Source organism: Pogoniulus pusillus, chromosome 33 (genome assembly GCF_015220805.1).
Source record: "Pogoniulus pusillus isolate bPogPus1 chromosome 33, bPogPus1.pri, whole genome shotgun sequence".
NCBI classification, from domain to species: Eukaryota; Metazoa; Chordata; class Aves; order Piciformes; family Lybiidae; genus Pogoniulus; species Pogoniulus pusillus.
This window is the reverse complement of record NC_087296.1, coordinates 7,509,660-7,532,273: the sequence shown is the minus strand read 5'-3', so window position 1 is coordinate 7,532,273 and position 22,614 is coordinate 7,509,660. Positions and strand designations below refer to the sequence as shown.

Below are 22,614 nucleotides of genomic sequence, written 5' to 3'. Positions count from 1 at the left end.
TTTTTGCTAGAACATGCAGCTCCATTGGGAACCAATTGGCAGCTATAAATCATTGTCCCCAGTGTGCCAGAATAGAGGGATTAGATGTGATCCATCCTCATGGACCTGGTGGCATGCTAAAGCTTTTCCAAATTTGTTTTGGATAGCATGTGTCTAAGCTGGAAATCATTTCTGAGATGGCAAAATCATGCCTCTTACAACATATTTAATCTCTTAGAAGATAAACTGGGACTGAAACACCAGCCTGTAAATTTTGACAAAGAACTACCAAGGCTGATTAAACCATGGGTGGTCCCAGTGGGGTTTGATAAATAATGGAAGGTTATCAAGGAAACTAGCAGGGTCACAGTCATCTGAGGACCTGCTGTAATGGAGCTGAATGAATCTCATGCTGTGAAGCAGACTCCATGGTTTCAGTGAAATTGCTGGAGGAAGGTGGGTGATTTTTTTCCCCCAAAATACTCAGTTTTCTATACCCATGCAGCAGGATATTAAGAGACTTTATAAATGCTTTCTGATGAAATCAAGGGAATGAAGGGGTTTTGCTTGCAGGTGCTCCTGTAACATGTTATTCTGCAAGCATTCTGCTTCAGAGAACTTAAGGAGAACTTTTTGAGCTGTTTTCCTGCCTCCTACACGAGTATTAAGAATTTGAGTGATGAGGAACATTGACATGTCAAACGTTACATAACTCTTGTTCTCTCTTCACACATTTAGCAATTAGTTTGCTAATTTCATGTGTGTTTTCACAGTTGTGGTGATGCTCTCATCACAGAATTTGCAGCGTGGAGTACTTCAGAAATATCCCAGGGTGGATTGGAATACTACAGCGGTTGTCTGTTCTGGATTAATAGTCTGCAGTTCATTACAACTCAGGAAGTCAATCAGAGCCTCAGCATTCCCTTCTCACAACCAGCAGAGTTTGCAGCCTTTACCCTCATTCACACATCACTTAAACCTTTGCCAGGTATATGATTTTCTTTAAGCCCTTGAATGAAGGCATTCACTATCAGCCTGTTATTCTTCATTTCCCAAATTCCTTAGTAGTTGGACAAAAGATAAGAACAGCAGCAACTTTTTAACCTATATATATATATTTTTAATATATATATGTGTGAGTGTGTATATACATATGCATATATATATATATGGATTTATATATACACACACACACACACACATATATATATGTTTTTATATATATATGTATTCATATATATATATATATGGCTGAACATGAGCCAGCAGTGTGCCCAGGTGGCCAAGAGAGCCAATGGCATCCTGGCCTGCATCAGGAACAGTGTAGTCAGCAAGACAAGGAAGGTTATTCTGCCCCTGTACTCAGCAGTGGTCAGGCCACACCTTGAGTGCTATGTCCAGTTCTGGGCTTCTTCATTCAAGAGAGATGTTGAGATATTGGTGTGTGTCCAGAGAAGGGTGACAAAGCTGGGGAGGGGCCTGGAGCACAGCCCTGTGAGGAGAGGCTGAGGGAGCTAGGGGTGTGCAGCCTGCAGAAGAGGAGGCTCAGGGCAGAGCTTATTGCTGTCTACAACTACCTGAAGGGAGGCTGTAGCCAGGTGGGGTTGGGCTCTTCTGCCAGGCAACCAGCAACAGAGCAAGGGGACACAGTCTCAAGTTGTGCCAGGGGAGGTCTAGGCTGGATGTTAGGAGGAGGTTTTTGTGAGAGAGAGTGATTGGCATTGGAATGGGCTGCCCAGGGAGGTGGTGGAGTTGCTGTGCCTGGAGGTGTTCAAACAAAGCCTGGCTGAGGCACTTAGTGCCATGGTCTGGTTGATTGGCTAGGGCTGGGTGCTAGGTTGGCCTGGATGATCTTGGAGGTCTCTTCCAACCTGGCTGATTCTATGATATACAGATATTTACAGATAAACATATCAGGCTGTATATATGTTTAACCTATCTGCATTTTTCTATATGTAGAAATATTTGCATATTTCTCTATTTATTAATAAATACCTGAAGCTGTATCTGGGCAATGTGCAATTATAAAGACTGATGGGTATGGTTAAAAAGAATGCAGGATGTTGTTGTCCACTGTGTCTGCCTAATGGCAGCTTTCAGGATTTATTCATAGTGTTTTAATGTTTTAAGCCAGGTTTGAAAAGCCAACCTATGACTCATATTCTCTACATTATTACTATTTCTTCCTTTCTTTCTGAACAGGGAATTTTTCTTCTGCACCAGAAGTGATTCCAGATCCAGTGCCAGAGTCTTCCTTCAAGATTAAAGGAAATTCTTCATGTTTTCATGTCACTTGGAGTCCCTCCACAAATGTGGAATGGGGAACTGTCTTTTACTGTGTGGGATCAAGATCTCTACATGTGAGGATATTCATGCATTCCCTCCTTATTGACTGCATGGAGTACTACATCTACTTGCTGGTGTAGCTATTTTAAAACAGAAAGCAGCCAAACAACCAAACTAATTTGTAAATATAAAGCAAGCTGTCCTGTTTTTCCATCACTGAGGCTAAAAAGGGGAGAAGAAGGGTGTAGTAGTAGCTCTGGGCCAGCTGCTGGGGTGTGAAATGCCAAGCAGGGAGTTCACAGTGCTTGGAGATGTGTGAGAAAGCCTTTCACAGTAACTCAGAGTCAGAAACGTCTTCTGAGCTGCCAGTAGGACAGCCTTTGCCCTACTGGGAAATCTAGCCCTCATCTCTGCTTCCTTTTAGCACATTTGGCAAACTTTCCCTCAAATCCAAAGGGCAGATTGCTAGCAGATTGCTTCCCACCACTACAGTGCCACAGGACCTGGGGAGACAACAATCATTCACAGGAAGAGAAGCTCTGATTTGATTGAATTGACCAGCTTGGTGAGGGGGATTTGGGGAGAACTGAAAACCTTTCTGAGAGCAGGAAAAATGTTTCATTGTGTTTGATTTCATTCACAGTCTTTGGAGAGTGAACAGTGCCTCCATCCCCACGACCTGACAGTGCCATCCTACCAAGTTGATTGGCTGGAACCGTTTGTGCTCTTTGATTTTACTGTCACTCCATACACATACTGGGGCAAGGCAGCAGCAACCTCTGTATTGCTTCGAGCCCCTGAAGGAGGTACTAACATTTCAAATCATATTCCTGTGTCAACAAGTAAAACCCTGGAGAGGAAGGTCCAGTTAGAATCATCATAGAATCATAGAATCATAGAATCAACCAGGTTGGAAGAGACCTCCAAGATCATCCAGTCCAACCTAGCACCCAGCCCTAACCAGCTATAGAGAGAGGTGCAAGGGCATGGTCCTGAGGAATTACCTACTGCACACACAAATGCACACAACTGCAGTAACAGAATTTGGAACAGAAAGTGCATGATGGTATATCCAACATGTACCTATGACTGGGCAAGAAAGAGAAATTGAGATCCATTACAATGACCATCAAAGGCTCATGTAGTATGCTAACCACTTACTACATTTTTAATGTCTTAATCACTTCAAAGTTTCTTTGTTCAATGCTTATTTTTGTTCTCATGCAAGTTAAAGTTAAGTCAGCTAAAATGTAATATGGAGGGAGTGAAGTACTGACTGAGCTTATGAGCTGCAGTAGGTTTCCAAGTGAATAGGAGAGGGGATGGAGCATGTCCTATGTTGTGAAAATTCTTGCAGCTCCATTGTTACCTATGAACTTAGAATCACAGAATCAGTCAGGGTTGGAAGGGACCAGAAGGATCATCCTGTTCCAACACCCTTGCCATGGGCAGGGACACCCTACCCTAGATCAGGCTGGCCAGAGCATCATCCAGCCTGGCCTTAAACACCTCCAGGGATGGGGCCTCAACCACCTCTCTGGGCAACCCATTCATGTTGAGGTGGAACCTCCAGTGTTCCATGTTCTATCACTGGGCACCACCAAAAAGAGACTGCCACCTTCATCTTGATACACACCTTCAGATATTCTGCTGTCACTTACATGTTGCCAAGTGCTATCTGACCCTGTCAGCACTGCAGCTGCAAAGCTCAGGCTCAAGACTAAGAGACTTAATTACAAGGCAGAAATGCTTTATGTTTTTTATCTTTTCTCCCCTCCCCCCAGTTCCTTCAGCCCCTACAAACCCTAGAATATATGTGTCACAAAGGAACCTACGTGGAAAGGATGAGAAAGTCCTGGTGGAGTTGAGGTGGGACAGACCTGAAAGGAGCAATGGAATATTGATACGTTTCAGGGTTTACTATCAGCTACTGAGTGAGGCTGCTAACTCTTCCATGGAGTGGAACACCAGCAACGTGAGCCCCACTCTGATGCTCTTTTCCCTCAGGGATGTTCTTCCAAACCTTACAGTAAGGTTTCAGGTATGGAAAGTGCTGAGCTTATCTCATGCTAGATAGTAGATGTTTATTAGTCCAGCCTGATGTGTTTGTCTAGGAGATGGTACTGAGGCTGGGGCAAGAACTTGTGATTTCTGCTTGTGGAGCTACTGATTCACTGACTCACCCTTGGGTATCTGCTTTCACTTTTCTACAGATTGTGCTGTTCACTAGATAAGGTAGAGAACACTGCTGCAGTATTTATTGTACAGGTTTGCTGAAGAGGAAACTTTTCTAGAGGTTTCCCAAAGCCTCAGATAAAAGTTAAACAGATTCACCCGAGTTGGTGGAGGGTGACAGGCCATTAAAACAGAGACACAGGTCAAAAGAAGTTCCACTGCTAAGAAATGCAAGGACTTACATGGCTTCCATCAGAAGACTTCCATATTAAAGCTTGTCAAGAGGTCATCTTTTCATGGTGATGAACGGTTTGGAATGCAGAGATACGTATTTGAAAGACAAAAGTACACCATAGACCATACACTGATGGTGTAGAACACTATGTTGGTGGAAACATCAACCAGCAGTAGGAATTGCTCCATCCAGGAAGAGGAGATAAGGCTCTCTGGTGTCCTTTGAGCTCTATTTAATAGATGTGGTGTGAATTGCCTTCATAAAATTCTCTTTGTAGCTGTGGTGCAACTCTGAATGTAGCCTTTGGTGTGAGCAGCTCAGCCTTGGGTTGAACAGAGCACATGTATGTGCTCCTAGCTGAGCAGCCAGGGGATCTGGTTCTGCACTTGGCACTAGCTGTGACTTCACAGGCTCTCAAATGCAATCCTTTATGCTGCTGCTTAACGTATGTAACAATCTCCTGCCCTACAGGTGCAAGCCTTCACCTCTGTGGGGGCAGGACCTTTGTCTGAAATAGCAGAGAGGAAATCATCAGGTATGGATGATTTAGGAACCATCTCATGGTTTGAGTGTAACAGGTGGAGAAATTGGCAGTATAGGAATTTGTCAATCTGATAAATAGCCTCCAACACTTTGTAGGATGTTTGTTCCACCCTACAGTAGACACCACAGAGGAAACCGTTGCAGTTTCTGACAGGGAATGATCTATCATCATTAGGCTAAACATCAGGAATGCCAATCTTTCCTCAAAACTGTGCTAAATTAACTTTTATAGATAACCCTGGGGTAGTATGGAGCAGAAGGTTTTGCTGGAGATCACATTTCTTACTGGGCTGTGAAAAGTGACCAGGAGAGTTCGAGATCTATTAGGGATCACAAGCTCTTTGCAGATGGGTTGCTAAGGGTACTGAAGTGAGCGAATCTGTTTTGACTAGACTTAAATTTACTAGGCAAGCACCCACAATGCCACTGAAAAATCTTAGGAGCCTGCATGTGGTGACAAGAAGGCAGCTCATTATTTTCTTTATCAGCTGTGACAGATTCTCTGATAATTCATGACAAGAAATGATGGAGAGGACTAAATACTATTTGTGCTGGGCCATGGTTTAGTTTTCTCTTGTACTTGCTTTCCTTATGGAAGACTGCTATTGTCCACAATGTGGTTTGATTCCCCCCTCCCTTTAACTGTATTTTTTAATTCTGCTGTGCCCTTTTCCTTTCCAGATCTTTTCCCTGTCCCAGCTCTTCTAACTCTTACTGCTGAAAAGTTCTTTCTCACTGACATAGACAGTAATCGTACCGCGTGGCAGCATTCAGCTGAGGCAAACATCAAGGACATCTGTTACACTGCTGATGATGACACAGTGTACTATGTGGTAGAAGATTCTCTTTTGGTTCAGAATACACAAGTTCCTTCAGAGTCTCAGGTATTCCTTTGTTCATTCCCATGCTTGAGAGAATTTAGGAAACGATGTGGCTGTTATTGGTGCTATTTTGGGGTTAATGATGTTTTCAAAGAGGTCAAAGCTGCACCACCAAGACCACATCCAGACTGCAGCAACCCACCTGGAGTACTGCATCCACTTCTGATGCTCCCAGAGTAAGAGGGACATGGAGCTGCTGGAATGGGTCCAAAGGAGGGCCATGAAGTTTATCAGAGGGCTGGAGGACCTCACCTGTGAGGTCAGGCTGAGAGAGCTGGGGCTGTTCAGTCTGGAGAGAAGAAGGCTCCAGGGAGTGCTTAGAGCAGCCTTACATTACCTGAAAAGGGCTACAAGAATGCTGGAATGGGACTTTTTACAAGGGCATGTAGTGGTAGGACAAGAAGGAATGGATTGAAGCTTGAGGAGGGGAGATTTAGAGTGGGTATTAAGAAACTCTTTCAAGTGAGGGTGGTGGGACACTGGCACAGGTTCCCCAGGGATGCTGTGGATGCCCCCCCCCTCCATGGAGGTGTTTGAGGTTAGGTTGGATGAGGTAATGCTTTCCTTTTTTGCCTTCTTCAGCTTTTTAGAGACCCACATCTTCACAATGCCACAGCCATCACAGCTGACTGGATTGCAAGACATCTCTTTGTTGCCTTGAAAACACTACAGAATGGAACTCAAATATTTGTTATTGATCTTCAGCTCAAGCCAAAATCTCTAAAAGCCATGAACATACAGCTGGGTAAAAATTCAACTGTATCATCTCTGTTCTACTATCCTTTCTTAAGGTAAGGCAGAGACCTTCAAGGAAAGCCTGGATGAGGCACATAGTGCCATGGGCTAGTTGTTTGGACAGGGCTGGGTGATAGATTGGACTGGATGAGCTTTGGAGGTCTCTTCCAACCTCAACTTGTGCCAGGGGAGGTCTAAGCTGCATGTTAGGAGGAAGTTCTTCACAGAGAAAGTGACTGGCATTGGAATGGGCTGCCCAGGGAGGTGGTGGAGTTGCTGTCACTGGAGGTGTTCAAACAAAGCCTGGCTGAGGCACTTAGTGCCATGGTCTGGTTGATTGGGTAGGGCTGGGTGCTAGGTTGGACTGGATGATCTTGGAGGTCTCTTCCAACCTGCTTGATTCTATAATTATTAATAACTTTACAAAGTATATTTGAAACATTTGTTTAATCTAACTGAAGGACGAGAAACATCTTCTAATACATGAGACTTGCATTTGTAAATGCCAGAAATTGCTGAATGCAGTTGCTCTTTTTTATTGCCAGTTGGGCTTGCACACCCCTAATTTCAAAAAGATAACTTGTGCCTGAGGAAACATTTCCAATGATCATTAAAGACTGGCTGATTCTTCTATTTAAGTGATATAAATGGAAGCCAGCACCAGATAATAGTTTTCTACAGCAACTCTTTTACCCAGACTAGCCAGCTATTGTGACTTTTGGTTTGAAAATGTCCTTTAAACACCTGCAATCCCTCTCAAGTTTATTTCTCTTTCATATTTGGGAGTTTCATTACTATAGCCACTTCCAGGGCTGCTGTAACTGACTGAGGATTGCTCAGACTGAAGTTGCTCTACTGTAAGCACTGTGTTTTATTTGGCAGCCGCTTGTACTGGATGGAAGAGGTTGATTATGGCAACCACATGCTCTACTATGATGTTGTGAATGACTCTGTGCACCACATTTTGGGATATGTGTCAGTAAAGGAACAAATGAAGAACTCCTGCACCTGCAGAGTGGCAGAAGAGGAGCTCGGAAGACCTATGAGTATGGATGTGTCTGACTCCAAGAATCCTCAGCTACTCTTTGTCAGGGGAAGAAATGAAATATGGGCCTCAGATGTGGATGGTTGCCACTGCTGGCAAATGATCAAAATACCAAGTTTTCAAGGTCTGAGTGTTCTATTTCTAGGTAGTTTGTGATTCTTGCTCTTTCTTACTTCAAACAACCTTAATTTCAGCAAAACAGCCTTCATGAAGCACCTTCATTACAGAATTGATTCATCCATAGACAGGATGAGCAAAATGTTTGTGTTCCCTGATTGCAGTTGTGTACCCTGTTGATACAAACTAGGAGAAAGAGGAGTGTGAGGATTTTTACTGATGTAAGTATGTATTCTAGTAAGATGTAAGTCAAATGAAGATGCTGCAGCCTCAAAAGCTACTTGTCAACAAGTTTCACACTATTGTACTATTTCATATTTGATGCATCTGTAACAGTTTATCTCAAGGGAAAAATACAATACTGCCTGAAATTATGCCTGACAGGGATATTGAAGACTTCAGGATGTGAGGAGGGTACTTGATGCAAAGCAGGTTCTTGTATGACATCTATCACAGTATCACAGTATCATCAGGGCTGGAAGAGACCTCACAGATCAAGTCCAACCCTTTACCACAGAGCTCAAGGCTAGACCATGGCAGTGTCCACTGACTCTCTCAGTGAAGAACTTTCTCCTCACCTCCAGCCTAAATTTCCCCTGGTGCAGCCTGAGGCTGTGTCCTCTCGTTCTGGTGCTGGCCACCTGAGAGAAGAGAGCAACCTCCTCCTGGCCACAATCACCCCTCAGGTAGTTGTAGACAGCAATATCTTGCACTTGTAATGCTAGCACTCAGTCTTGGCTGCCTGGTTTTCAGCTCCCTTCTGGAGGAGCACTGGTAAGACAAGGAGCAATGGACACAAACTGGAACAAAGAAGGCTTCACCTCAATATGAGGAGAAACTTCTTTACAGTGGGGGTGACAGAGCACTGGAACAGGCTGCCCAGAGAGGTTGTGCAGCCTCCTTCTCTGGAGACTTTCCAAACCTGCCTGGATGCATTCCTGTGCAAACTGCCCTAGATGACCCTGCCTTGGCAGGGGAGTTGGACTCGATGACCTCTGTAGGTCCCTTCCAACCTCTAATGTTCTGTGATTCTGTGAGTTGCCTTAGTTATTCCCAGCAGATGGCAGAGCACTGTAGTTTTCATCTTGGAATGGTGGTGAAAGTCTCTGTAGACAACTCTTGCTCTTGTGTTTTGCTTCTGCTTTCCGTTAATTGAATTGCAGTTCTCCTAATTATGGATAATTAAAAGCCTTTGAATCTAGACTTGTAAACCTGAAAAATAATGAAGTGCCTCAGCTTCTGGGGACCTACTGGCAAACACCAGAGATTTCTTTTCCAAAAGAGGTCTTTGGAAATACAGTGTGACCAAGATGCTCACCCATATATCCTCGCTGTGAATACAAGCATCCATCTGCTCCTGGGGACTTTTTTTTGCCAACAAAAGTGGTCAGCCACTGGAATGAGCTGCTCAGTGAGGTGGTGGAGTCACCAACCCTGCATGTGTTTAAAGATTGTTTGGATGTGGTGCTTGGGGATATGGTTTAGGGTGAATCTGGTAGAATAGAGATATGGGTTGGACTTGCTGATCCTGAAGGTCTTTTCCAACCTGGATGTTTCTGTGCTTCTGTGATTGTCTGCTGCTCAGGGCTTAAGCTGAAGCTGAGCTATACAATATTTTCTCCTTTAAAACTGTCTGCTCAGGGGGTTATTCTGAAGTTTGACCATGAAATATTTCCCTACAGGTATGAAAATTGTCAGCCTGACTGTGGACAAGGAATTTATTTACTGGAGCACTGAAACAAAAGAATGTGCTGAAATCTGGCTATGGAATAAAGAAAGCACAAGATACTTCCTTCACAAGACAGCAAAGAATGAACTAAAAGTCTTAGCCTACAGCTCAGCAGCACAACTATATCCAGGTAGAGGGGGTCTGGGTTGGTTTGTACATGTAACACATTAATTTCAAGGCATGGCTTTGACCTGCAGCTCCTGCTCTATGTGTTTATGCCAGGCATGCTTTACAGATTCGGCTGCCTTCTGGAGGGAAACAACTCACTTTGTACATTTTTGAGAGGCTGACTCAAAGGTCTGGCCCTGTGTTGGACCACATGTGAGGTTGTGATGACAGATACTACCTGGGTTTCAATGCCTCAAAAGTTAACATCAAACTATGCCTTGTCTTCAAAGTTGTGCTAAACCTGGGGAATAAGAAAAAGTGGTGCCCATTAAGGCACAGAAAAGAGCAAAGCTGCCCACAAAGCACTGTAGCAAGAGTTTAAGGATGATCCATATTATGATAGAGATTTCTGGCTCTGTCCACAAATGTGCATTGTTTAAGAAAAGAGTGGATGTGGCACTTGAGGCTATGGTCTAGTGGTGAAGGATGCTTGGACTGGATGATCCTTGTGGTCCTTTCCAACCATAGCGATTCATAGTGATTAGATGTTGTGCTGAGGGCTTTGGTTTAGTCAGGGACTTGGCAGTGTGAAACTAATGATTTGACTCGAGGGTCTTGAAGGGCTTTTCCAATCTAAGAAATTCTGTGATTGCTGGCAAGAAAGAACTCTGTCCTTTCAAAGACAGAGATAAGAACTCTGCTTATTAAAGTGTACCTGAGAGGCAGTTGCAGCTTACATGATAGGAGACAGAGGCTTTGCTCACATCTCCTAATATTTGAAACAAACTGCTGTAGAATGATGATGAAAGACACAAAAATGGGCTTTGCTAGAAAGTTAAGGTTCATGGCACCTATGCAGATAGTCTTTGTGAATGCAGAGGTTTAGAACAGCTACTAGCATCATGAACATACACTAAATAATGCTCTAACTTCAGTTTTGCATTAAAATTGGACAAATGGGCAAGAGAATATTTTACTAGGGTGGTCTTCTCTGAAATGAAAGAATTTCATGTGTTTTGAGTAGCTGGAAGAGTTACTCCTGCCTGCAGCTGCTTTGACCAGTGCCCAGGCTATTCTTACCATCACTCTGCACAAGTTTGTTTCCATGAGGTCTATGTGGGCTTGGCACTGGTGCAGGAACCTGTCTTGGCCCCAGTACAGAATGTACCAATCCCCCTCCCCAGGGATGGGGTTTCCTGAAAAAAGCCTCAGGCTTAGCTGGTGCAGAAAGGGAAATTTCAGTCCAAAGGGATTATTTCTACCCAGACATCTCCACAGAGCTCTTCTTACTTACATATTTGGGTGAAAAGTAAATGAAGTTACTAAAAGAACTAAAATATTCTCTTTCTCAGTACCAAGAGCAAATGGTCTATATGTGAATAAGTGGTGTTTGCAAAGACCAGCTGGGTTCACTGACATGCTTTTTATTGCCTTAGTGATGTGAGCAAGGAGCACTGCTGGAGTTTTCTCTCATTCTAACCTTTCCATTGCCATCCAGAGATGTGATGTCAGTTGATCATTTAACACATCAGAAGTACTCAGTCAAAATGATTGTCCTGTCTCAGATTCTGTGAGAGAATGACTTCTCTTCAAGGTTAGGAGAAAGGGCACTGAATGTGCAGGGAAGGATTTTCTTGTCAGGGTAAACACATTGCTGTGGAAGTGCCTGACAGAAAATCTAACTCTGGAAATGACTCAATCCTTTATTTCTTCTGGGGCTTTTCCCACGGGAGTTTTACTACTCTTGGTAACTGTAACACTGACAAAGATGCAACCTTGCATTTATTTCTGTTAAACAGACTTCTTTATTCTCCTGACAATATATGCCTGGACCTGACTTTGGTAGGAACGACAGTGTTACTCATTTGAGGAGAAAAGATCTGACAATGAGGTCAGTCGTTCTGACCTAAGGGCAAACCTTTGTCCTTGTACCATCTTCACCACACATCTACTTTAATCTTTTTCTTCTTGGCGGCAAGTGCACTTAATATATTTTTAATTAGCTTTTAGAAGCACACCAAGTGATGAGGGATTTTCTTTTGTTGCTTTCTGCTTACTGCCAGAGAGTAGTCTTCTATTGTTTTCTCCCTAGAGACTCCTTTCCTCCTCTTAAAATTTACCTGCCCTTTCCCTGTTGTTACTATGAACCTCACACACAAAAAGCTGTTTGGAAGAACGGGGAGATAATACTTCATGTTTGGCCTGGAGAGGAGGAGGCTCAGGGATGATCTTATTGCTGTCTACAACTACCTGAGGGGTGGCTGTGGCCAGGAGGAGGTTGCTCTCTTCTCTCAGGTGGCCAGCACCAGAACAAGAGGACACAGCCTCAGGCTGCACCAGGGGAAATTTAGGCTGGAGGTGAGGAGAAAGTTCTTCACTGAGAGAGTCATTGGACACTGGAATGGGCTGCCCGGGGAGGTGGTGGAGTCGCCGTCCCTGGAGCTGTTCAAGGCAGGATTGGACGTGGCACTTGGTGCCATGGTCTGGCCTTGAGCTCTGTGGTAAAGGGTTGGACTTGATGATCTATGAGGTCTCTTCCAACCTTGGTGATACTGTGATACTGTGATAAAGAAAGATGCTTTCTGCTCTGCATATCTGCCTGCTCTGTGACAAACAGATCTGGACTCATGAGTGGGTACTGCCCTTGAGGGCAGAGCAACGACCATCTAGATTGCCAAGGTATTTAGGTACTTAGAGAAGAACTTCAACTGCTTAGCAGTTTAGGAAATCTGCATCTTATAAAAGATAAGTGAGGCTTTACTTTGATGGCCACTGATTTTGTGCCCATGAAAGTAATCAAACACTGCACATTCAGGTGGGATTTCTTGTTTCTGTTGGTGAACTCAGAGAGAGTATTTTGTGGTTATGCTTGCTCATAGGAGTGGTGGTAGAGTCCCTTGCAGGTTTGGACTGGTCCAACAGATTGTTTTTTTTAATTTTGTATGTCTTCCCTAGATAAAAGATGCCTGACTCTACTGCCAATCATTGAGAAACCTACTATCCTTGGCACAACAAACACCAGTTTCACAATAAGATTGCCACCTGTCACACCAGAGCAGCTATGCCCTGGCATATCGCAGCCTACGCCAACCTATCTGGTATTCCTCAGGCAAATGATGAGTGACTGCAGGAACTCAAGCTACTGTTTATCTGATCAACCCCAAAAAGAATTGGTATGGCTATTTTGGAATGAATCATACATAAACAGGGAATGTGGTATCACTTCTAGCCATTTTGTAAACCATCCCTTAATTTTCTGGGTCAGAGTTTTCCCACTTCTGTACCTCCTTTCTGTTTGGTCTTCTGTTTGGCAGATCAAGGGAGGTTCTCCTCCCCCTCTACTCTGCCCTGGGGAGACCTCAACTTGAATACTATGTTCAGTTTTGGGCTCCCCAGTTTAAGAGGGACAGGGATCTGCTGGAGAGGGTCCAGTGGAGGGCTATAAGGATGATTAGGGGACAGGAGCAATGCCTGATGAGGAGAGGCTGAGGGACCTGGGGATGTTTAGTCTTTAGAAGGGAAGACTGAAAGGGGATTCAATAAATATCTATAAATATCTGAGAGCTGGGGGTCAGGAGAGAGGGGGACAGAGGCTCTGCTCACTGCTGCCTGGGATAAGACAAGAAGCAATGGATGAAAGCTGCAACACAGGAGGTTCCACCTCAAAACAAGGAGGAACTTCTTTACTGTAAGGGTCACAGAGCACTGGCACAGGCTCCCCAGAGAAGTTGCAGAGTCTCCTTCTCTAGAGACTTTCAAGGCCTGTCTGGATGTGTTCCTGTGTGATCTGAGCTAGATTGTGTGGTCCTGCTCTAGCAGGGGGATTGGACTCAATGATCTCCTTGGTTCCCTTCCAGCCCCTAACATCCTGTGAGCCTGTGATTTGTTCAGCAGTAGATTCCTTACCTTTCCTTTGTGCTTTTCTACTTCATAACATAGCTTGGCTAAAATCCTCTTGAAACAAGTCTTCAGTTTCTACTTGTCCAAAGAGCAGCTGTGGTTGATATTGATCTGTTTAAATAACTCTTGAGACTGCCCAGCAACCATATGCCTTGCCTTCATGTCTTCTGATAGTTGTGCTTGCCTGTGTGAATTTCTTCTGTTATGGACTTTGCCATTTCCTATTGAAGTATCAGCCACTGAAAACTGTGGCATTGCAACCATGTTACCTACAACTCAGCTTGTTTCTTGATATGCATTTTCTGTAGTGATCTATTACCCAAACTATCAGTCTTCTAACTTTTAGAGTGGTTTTAGTAGTGGTCTATTGCCCAAGCTATCACTTGAATGGTATTTCTAAACACTAGAATGTCCTAGAACACAAACCCCACTATTGTATTCATTTTAAACTCTCATTTTCACTGACAGCTGACATTTGATTATCTTTTTTAAGGCTACATTTATTACCTGACTTCAAATTACAGGAATTTCAGGATCCTACAGCCACCATAGACAACCTACAGCCATTTTCAAGCTACTCGATACGACTGGCAGTAAAAAACTACTATTCAGAAGAGGAAGTGCTGCCTACAGGAGAAGAGACAATTGGCACAACTCTGTATGGAGGTTTGGTTCACATTTTATTCTGCCCCTTTTTAAATGTGCCCTGCTTTTGCACAGAATTCTCATACAAGTTAAAGGAAGGTGTCTGTAAGTTTGTGCTGCAAACTTAGGGACAAATTTACAGACAAATACAAAGTGAGAAACTTACTGACAAATAGAGAGTCATTTTCTCCTTAAAGTGTTACCTGTGTAGATCTTTAAAAGGTATCTTCATTAGTTCTCCTGCCTGGTTCTTGTCCTGCAGAGCTGGACCATTTGTTCTCAGAGAGAGGAGGAAAGACTCAAATTGAGAGGCACAGTAGCACCTGGTCTTTGGGCATTAGCTCACTTAACCCACCTGCAGCAGGGCTGGTTGCAGATGTGCAGCTGTGTAGACACTCCTGTGACATCCAGCTAGGACATCACAGCAGAGTGCAGAGGTTTCATCTTCTGTCTTTACCTCTGCTTGGCTTCTGAAGGTGTTAAAGCAACTGGAACTGAAATAAGTGCAGCCACCTTTGTGTTTTTCTTGCATGTCTCAGCATCTCCTGATTCCCTTTCTTCTTCTCTTAGGAATGCACTCTGGTTTCTTTAAACAAGTAATGCCTTTTTTTTGCCACCACAGCCCGCAGGAGACAACCACCTGTGAGCTCTTGGTGGCTCCTCTCACACACATGTCAGATTTCCCTCCTTACGAAAATCTCTGCTTAGGATGAACCTCTTTCAAATCTTCCAAGTGGAGGTGGAACAAGGGGTGCAGGCACACTGCCACTCTTCCTTTGGGATCCAGACATGCTGTTCATAGGAAGCTCTTTTCCAACCATGCTATATTTTCCCCCCTCTCTTAGCATTGGCAACATCAAGCAAACAGGATCTCACATGTAGATTATGGTAAATATATTCCTAAGGAGTTTATGGTAAAAATAAATAAGAAAAGCCTTTTAATTAGGAGATCTCAATTCTTTGCATGGGAATCCAAGATTTGCATGACACACTGCTTGAATAGGATTGAATACTACTGGGATGCGGCCGGAATTCACACCGTTGCTTCTTCGTGGGGCGAAGTGAGCCACCCTGCAGCAATGTGCACCCTTTCAGTGGTGAAACATAAAGATAGCATATGAAATGGGAGACTGGATTGCTCCACTGAGATGGAATTTTTCAGTCTCAAGTTCAAATGAAACACGAAACTCAGAACGGGCTCCTCTAGTTGGGGCGAAACAACAGGTCGGGATCGAAAGAAAGCCTTTAGACCCAAAAAGTCCAACAGCCAAAAGAAGACAAGCAAAGAACCACACCAGCCCCTAAGCTCTGGGCATTTTTAGCATGTGTTTGTATCAATACTCAGAGCTCTTCACAATTTGTTGAAAGACTTCCAGCCAGCTGTAAACAGAATATATATGTGTCCTGGCACTTATGTTCTCAATTCCATGCATGTAACTGCTAGTTGAAATTGTAATCAGATGCTGCTAGAGCCTCCCCAAGTGCGTGCACTATTTCACACCTCCCAAGCTGTGTGAATTCCCTCTCTTTCCCTCAATTCTGTAACAAAGGGAAAGAAGCTTAGATTAATCTGTGCTTTCTGACCAACTGCAAGGTAGAGGGAATGAATGGAGAGGGAAAAAAAAGGCAAACAGAAGGCAGAGAGATGGGGAAAATGACTGCATTGCTCTGCCACAGAGTGTCACTCTTACTCCATGGATATTTTGGCTGGGAAAATGAGAATTTTTCTCTCCTTCACTAGTTGAGCCTCAGCACATTTCTTTTAGATGATTTGCTGTCTTGTTACTAGGGCATAAATCATAGCACATGTGCCCATGGTTGTGATGTGTTGGTAACACAGACTGTGCAGTGACTTGTCAAGTTTTTGCCTGTCTGGACAACTAAAGATGAAAATTTGTTTTACATGCAGAGTGGGGACATGCCATATACCACTTCAATATCTGTGATCTCAAAGCTTCCAAGAAAAGCTTGATTTTTCCCAGAACAGTTAGTGAGTAACCAGCTGGCATGGACATCGGATCAACTACTCAACTTCTTGCTTGCACAGCTCAGCCAGACCATGAACTTCAGAGCAGAACTGTAAATTATGACAAGGGATGCTTAGTTTTGTTTCTCCTTCCTTCAGACATTTCTGTCCAAGAAAAGACTTTCCAACTGAAATAATGATTGAATACTTGTGTTTTTAAATGTATATCCAAGTAAATATCATCACAAACTCACTCTGAGACCCTGATTAGGAAACTAATAGAGAGCAGGAGTTCTGTGATATAAGTGCAGAGGTATAGGGCAAGGGCAACAGCTGGCTGAGGTTTTTTGTCTGCTTGCGTTGGAGGATAGTCAAAGAGCTGCCAAAAAAGGTCCTTCAAAACATTTTTAACTTATCTGCAACTGGCTGAGTATGCAAGAATTTGAATTTTACATCCACAGTGTGTGAATGGATCATATTCATATTCTTATCACCTTTTCCTCTTTCTCCAACAACATTTCTCAACTTCTTTAAAGATGAAACAGGCAAACAACAAGAACAACAACCCCTCCAGTCAGATCTGCTCCTAAAAGGAGATTGTGTTTTCCTTCTGTTTCAGTACCAGAGGCAGTTGACTCCATTCAGACAGTGGCTCTGTCTGACACCACCATTAACATATCTTGGAGTGAACCTCTGAAGCCAAATGGACCTCTAGAATCCATCCGCTATCAAATCTCTGTCAATTTATCTCCTGTCCCAGCCACACCCTTGAGAAAGAGTGAATTTCCAGATGGGACACTTGCCTGGTCTGTCAGTGGGCTTCAATCTGGAACAAGCAATTTATTCATGGTATGATTACAAGGAGTTTTATCTGTCTGTTCACTACTCTGTAAATATTTAGGCTGCTCTTCTGTGAGGCTGTATGCGTGGTTTGAAAACCTGAGTTCAGAACTTGCTAGATTTCCCCTCAGTTCTTTAGTGTTCAGGAAAATCACAGAATCATGGAAAGGACCTCAAGGATCATCTAGTTCCAACCCCCTGCCATGGGCAGGGCCACCTCACACTAGAGCAGGCTGCCCAGAGCCACATCCAGCCTGGCTTTAATCACCTCCAGGGATGAGGCTTCCACCACCTTCCTGAGCAACTTGTTCCAGTTCTCACCACCCTCATGATGAAGAACTTCTTCCTAACATCCAATCTGAATCTATCCACTTCTAGTTTTGCTCCATTCCCCCCATTCTATCACTACTCTACATCTGAAATTGTCCCTCAGTAGCTTTCTTGAAGGCCTCCTTAAGGTACTGGAAGACCACAATAAGGTCTCCTTAGACTCTTTTCTTCTCCAGACTGGTCTCAACTCTCTCAGTTTGTCTCCATACTGAGAAACATCACAGTTTATTCCTACATGAGCTGTTCAGATTAAATCCTTAGAACTGAAATCTCTTCCATTTGGGGAGCACACCACAGATCTCAAGAGCAAAGAGGAGTTTTGGCTGCAACCCTGCTGTTGTTGCCCTGCTACTTGAAGCAATGTGCTAAGAAAGGGTCAAATGACAGGTATCCTCTGTCCTAAGGAGGATGCCTTCTTGTGAAGGACCAGATGAAATGCAATAAACAGGGCTGTGTCAATGCCAGTGGGTCATGGCCAAAAGATACAAGCATGCTTTTTGTCAGGAAGATAACATATCTGAGACACCCATAAAGAGCAACCATCTGTATATTCTATTAAGAGCAGCCTTAGCCATTTTGTCAGTTAACAAATAACTTCTCAAGTACCAAAAAAATCCCCATGTTATTTTCTTAGCCAAATAAACCAGGATGTATCTGATACACCTATAGGGACACAAGTGCTGAGTGATTTAATAGTGGACTGCTTCTGTCTTGCAGCAGTCACATTTCACGTGAAAGGATGTTACAAAGTGTGCCCACAAAGTTCACAACTAGAACAATATAGCAACATCTTTAGGAGGCGGAGGACTAGCAATGACTTAAAAATGCAAGTAGAAGCTTGACTATTTGTTAGCACACTCTGAGTTGCTAAGGCCACTTCTCCAAGGAGCATGATACTGCACAGTTCATCCATTTCCTTACTAGGTTCTGGCTTTTCATCCTGATGAGAATTGGTTTTCCACAAGTGCTGCTGTTATTGAAAGAACTTTTGAGACCCCACCTCCACCTGTCCACATAGTTCCCAGAAATACCAGTTTGCAGCTCCAGTGGAGAGCTCCTCTGCACATCAATGAAAGCAGCTTCTGGTTTGAGCTGGCTACGGTAAAAATTCTCCTCTTTTTCCCCTCGGTCATAGCAAATTTAACCCGCTCTGTCCTGGTGAGAAGGACAGCATGGAGGATGTGTATGAAGGACCCAGTGGATAATTTGAGCATAATGACATCAGTCTTGGTGGCTCAGGAAGGGCAGGATGGAGACAGTGTTTGCCAGGAACAAGGCAGAGTGCAGCTGTAACATTTAATACTCTATAGTGTCAAAGGACATCCTGGATGACCCCATCAGGATTCCTCCCGGGTCTCCTGTTTCAGTAGAGTGCCCTCCCTCTTTCCTCACTTCCCTCCCCCAGCCTGGCTTGTAGCTGCAAATCTCTGCACAAGAAAGAGAAGAAAAGGGGTTTCAGCATTAAATACCAGCTACTACTTACTTCAGGAAAAAAGCCAGAGAGAAAAACAGATCCCATAGTGCAGACTGGAGAACTAAGTTAGTGCTGCAGTGACAGCAGCATGGATGGAAGCTTCAGATTTCCTTGCCTGGACCACAGGATGCAGAAAATATCATGGAACTGAATCACACAGATTGCTTAATATAAACAATTGTAGTCATGAGGATTACACCAACCATTTCCCTGTCCTATACAAAATGTCACAGCAAAATGCCATTAAACTGCCTCCTTTCAGTTGCATCATGGCAAGTTGAACTCATAGGCATGCCACAGTGATCCAGAAATACAAGCTGCACAGAGATAAGCGAGGGAAAGGCTCCTTTTGGCTGTGCACAGGGGTCACTTAATCTGGTGTCCTTTGTGGCTGCCAAGACTTGTAAGTCCCCTGAAAACAAAGAAAAAAAAAACCCTAGGTTTTTTGTCCTTGGTTTCTAGAAGGACAAAGCCCTCTGACCAAAATGGCTTGCATGTGGTGTCTCTGATATTAAAAGGTAGCAAAGTAGTTAAGCAATCCAAGTATAAAACTGTGTGGTACTTTCAGCAGAGCAAGAAAGATGGCCACAATGATGTTTTATTTTTCCAGGGGCGAGCAAAGAGTGGTTGGTTCCCTCCTGCAAGCACTGAATGCTCATCAGGTCTTGTTCACACCTGCAATCTCACAGGAACTCTTCCTGCCACCAGCTACTTTGTAAGAGTAACAGTAGTTTACATTACAGGACTGAAAAGCACTTCTTCTTCAGTAGGCTTTAAAACTACAGGTGAGCACTTAATTCGTGCAAGGCAACAAGATTTTAAGACCCTTTTCAGGGTGTGAATATTCAAACACAGCATTCTGTAAACTTAAGTAGGTCATTTTCTTAATACTAAGAGCCAGTCTCTGTGTTTGAAAAACACAGTACCATAGCTGCAAAAAATGATAGGAGGAAAGAAACGAGAGTCAGTCTCAAGTGCAACAGAAGAAGCAGTGAGGGAAACTGAAATGCCTCTTTGTGCCAGCTCAGAACTACTTGTGAAGGGCTGTGTGTGAATGACAGTTTGGCATTTGCCCCTCTCGAAGAGAAGGACAAAGATTCATTCTCCATAGGGATTGCTGATGTAGACTCTCCATCCTTTTGTAAGTCTGAACATCCATGTGCACATCTGGATTTTTCTCTGTGTCCATTAGCTCTTTGTTTTGCTGTAAATACATTTAAAGGGTTCTGTTTCTTTCCCTGGTTGGCCCAAGCTGGTGTTCCCAGCAAGCCAGGAGTTCCCAAGGAAGCAGAAGACAGTAAAAACTCTGTACAGTGGGAAAAGGCTGATGACAATGGAAGCAACCTGACCTACTACATCTTAGAAAGCAGGTAAGTGATGCATGCAGACGTTCTTTCAATGGGGAGCAGCTAAGAACAAACCCAGGTGTGCAGGGCTTTTGGTCTGGTTCTGATGGGAAGAGGGAAATATCTCTGATGAGAAGAGTGAAATATTGTCTCCTCTCTTGGGACCTCCTTTTTGGGTAAACTACATAGCCACAGTTCCTAGAAACTCCTGGAAAACATAGAAGAAAACATCCACTAACAACATTTCCAGCCCAGCCCTGAGGTACAGGTTTATCCTTGGTTATGTGTTGGTGAATTAGAAGATTTGGGTACATTTTCAAATCACAGGCACGTGGTATGTATTTTTTTGGATAAGGATATGTAGACATATCTTAGTGTAGAAAACTCATGGAAAGATGTTCTAAAGTTGCCAGAAAAAAAATAAATTCCTAAGTTATCCTCAGCCAAATGGGATAACAAGATGATTTTTGAATCGCTCTGTCAGCAGCTGCAGTTTGCCTGGACCCTAACTGTCACCATCATGAGGTGTCTGTAGAAAGGCCACTCACGTTTATTCCTTCCCTGGCAGTGGAAGGGCTGAATGGACAGGTTATGACCATGCCTCTGGAGGCATCTTGTTTAAGGCAGTCTGTGCAAGGCTTAATTAACACACTGTTTGAAAATGAGGGGAGTCTATCTTCTCTGGAGCCAGGATCTTCTCAGAGATGCCTGGTGACAGGACAAGGGGCACTGGGTGGAAGCTGAGGCATAGGAAGTTTCATATAAACATGAGGAGGACTTTTTTTCACTGTGAGGGTGACAGAGCCCTGGAACAGGCTGCCCAGGGGGGTTGTGGAGTCTGTCTCTCTCTGGAGATATTCAAAACTCACCTGGATGTGTTCCTGTGTGATCTGGTCTAGGTGATCCTGCTCTAGCAGGGGGTTGGACTGGATGAGCTTTCGAGGTCCCTTCCAGCCTCTGACATTCTGTGATGCTGAGATAGTCCTATGACATTGTTTGAATTCAAGACTGTCATTTATAAAACTCATCTGTCATTTCTTTTCCCTCAGTTATCTTATGCTCATGAACAGTAAGAAGTAGCAGCATTGTAGAGCTGGGGGTGTGTTACCTGTAGAAGTCTTCACCCAGGCACATTTTCCCAGTGCTGTAATATACTATACACATCAGTGGGCATATTGCAGCACTGACCTGCATTCTTTGAGACCATAATAATCTTGATATATGCCAACAGCCAGTTTGTACCTGGCTTCACAGAATCACAGGATATTAGGGGTTGGAAGGGACTCCATAGGATCACCAAGTCCAACCCTGCAACCAGAGCAGGACCACACAATCTAGCACAGATCACAGAGGAATGCATCCACACAGGCCTTGAAAGTCTCCAGGGAAAGAGACTCCACAATCTCTCTGGGGAGCCTGTTCCACTGCTCTGGGACCCTTACAGTAAAGAAGTTCCTTCTAGTGTTGAGGTGGAATCACAGAATCAAAGAATGCCAGGGGCTGGAAGGGACCTGAAAAGCTCATCCAGTCCAAGCCCCCTGCTAAAGCAGGATCACCTAGACCAGATCACACAGGAACACAACCAGGTGGGTTTTGAATATCTTCAGAAAGGGAGACTCCACAACTCCCCTGGGCAGCCTGTTCCAGTGCTCTGTCACCCTCACAGTGAAATAATTCCTCCTCATGTTTACATGGAGCTTCCTGTGCCTCAGCTTCCACCCATTGCTTGCTATGGATGGGTAAAGAAAAGAAAGTCTCTTGTCCTGCATCAAAGCTGCGTGCTAGCCACTGTGTTCACCAGGCTCTAGCTTCTCCTTCATTTCCTCATTGAGGGAATAAACTTTTCTCCTGCAGTTTAAATGTGCACATTCTGATGTTTATGACTGAATTTTGCTCTCAGCTTCATGGTCCTTTTACACCAGGTAGAAAAACATTAGAGCAGTTGCACAGCATTCAAGAAAACATTTATACATCCCTTTGAAACAACCCCTGGTTTTCATCCAGCTCTGGCAGGGCCACACAGACACCAAAGACATGACTCTGTGCTTTTCCCATGTCTTTCTGGTTTAGAAATATCTGATTGGGTGATCCTGGAGGTCTCTTCCAGCCTGATTGATTCTCGGATTCTATGACCTCTTTTCTGCATTTAAGTGTGCTGGCAGAATGATTGACCTGCTCATGAAGGTGACTTCACATGAAATATTGCAGTCTTGTGTGACATTAAATGATCTTCCAAGTTTAACGCCATGGTCTTCTTTGGGTTGGTGAATAATCAGCTCT

General features: G+C 43.8%; 1 protein-coding gene across 1 annotated transcript in view; it reads left to right on the top strand.

Moving 5' to 3' along the window:
* ROS1 (ROS proto-oncogene 1, receptor tyrosine kinase) overlaps positions 1-22,614 on the top strand; it is a 79,586-nt gene that overhangs the window by 32,785 nt on the left and 24,187 nt on the right. The window contains exons 19-33 of the mRNA XM_064170119.1: positions 753-967; positions 2,182-2,346; positions 2,910-3,071; positions 4,050-4,306; positions 5,147-5,210; positions 5,900-6,102; positions 6,682-6,890; positions 7,717-8,003; positions 9,679-9,855; positions 12,789-13,006; positions 14,258-14,399; positions 16,964-17,193; positions 18,439-18,615; positions 19,599-19,773; positions 20,241-20,358. Coding sequence (XP_064026189.1) covers positions 753-967; positions 2,182-2,346; positions 2,910-3,071; positions 4,050-4,306; positions 5,147-5,210; positions 5,900-6,102; positions 6,682-6,890; positions 7,717-8,003; positions 9,679-9,855; positions 12,789-13,006; positions 14,258-14,399; positions 16,964-17,193; positions 18,439-18,615; positions 19,599-19,773; positions 20,241-20,358 — 2,799 coding nt within the window. The remainder of the gene's footprint in view (positions 1-752; positions 968-2,181; positions 2,347-2,909; positions 3,072-4,049; positions 4,307-5,146; positions 5,211-5,899; positions 6,103-6,681; positions 6,891-7,716; positions 8,004-9,678; positions 9,856-12,788; positions 13,007-14,257; positions 14,400-16,963; positions 17,194-18,438; positions 18,616-19,598; positions 19,774-20,240; positions 20,359-22,614) is intronic.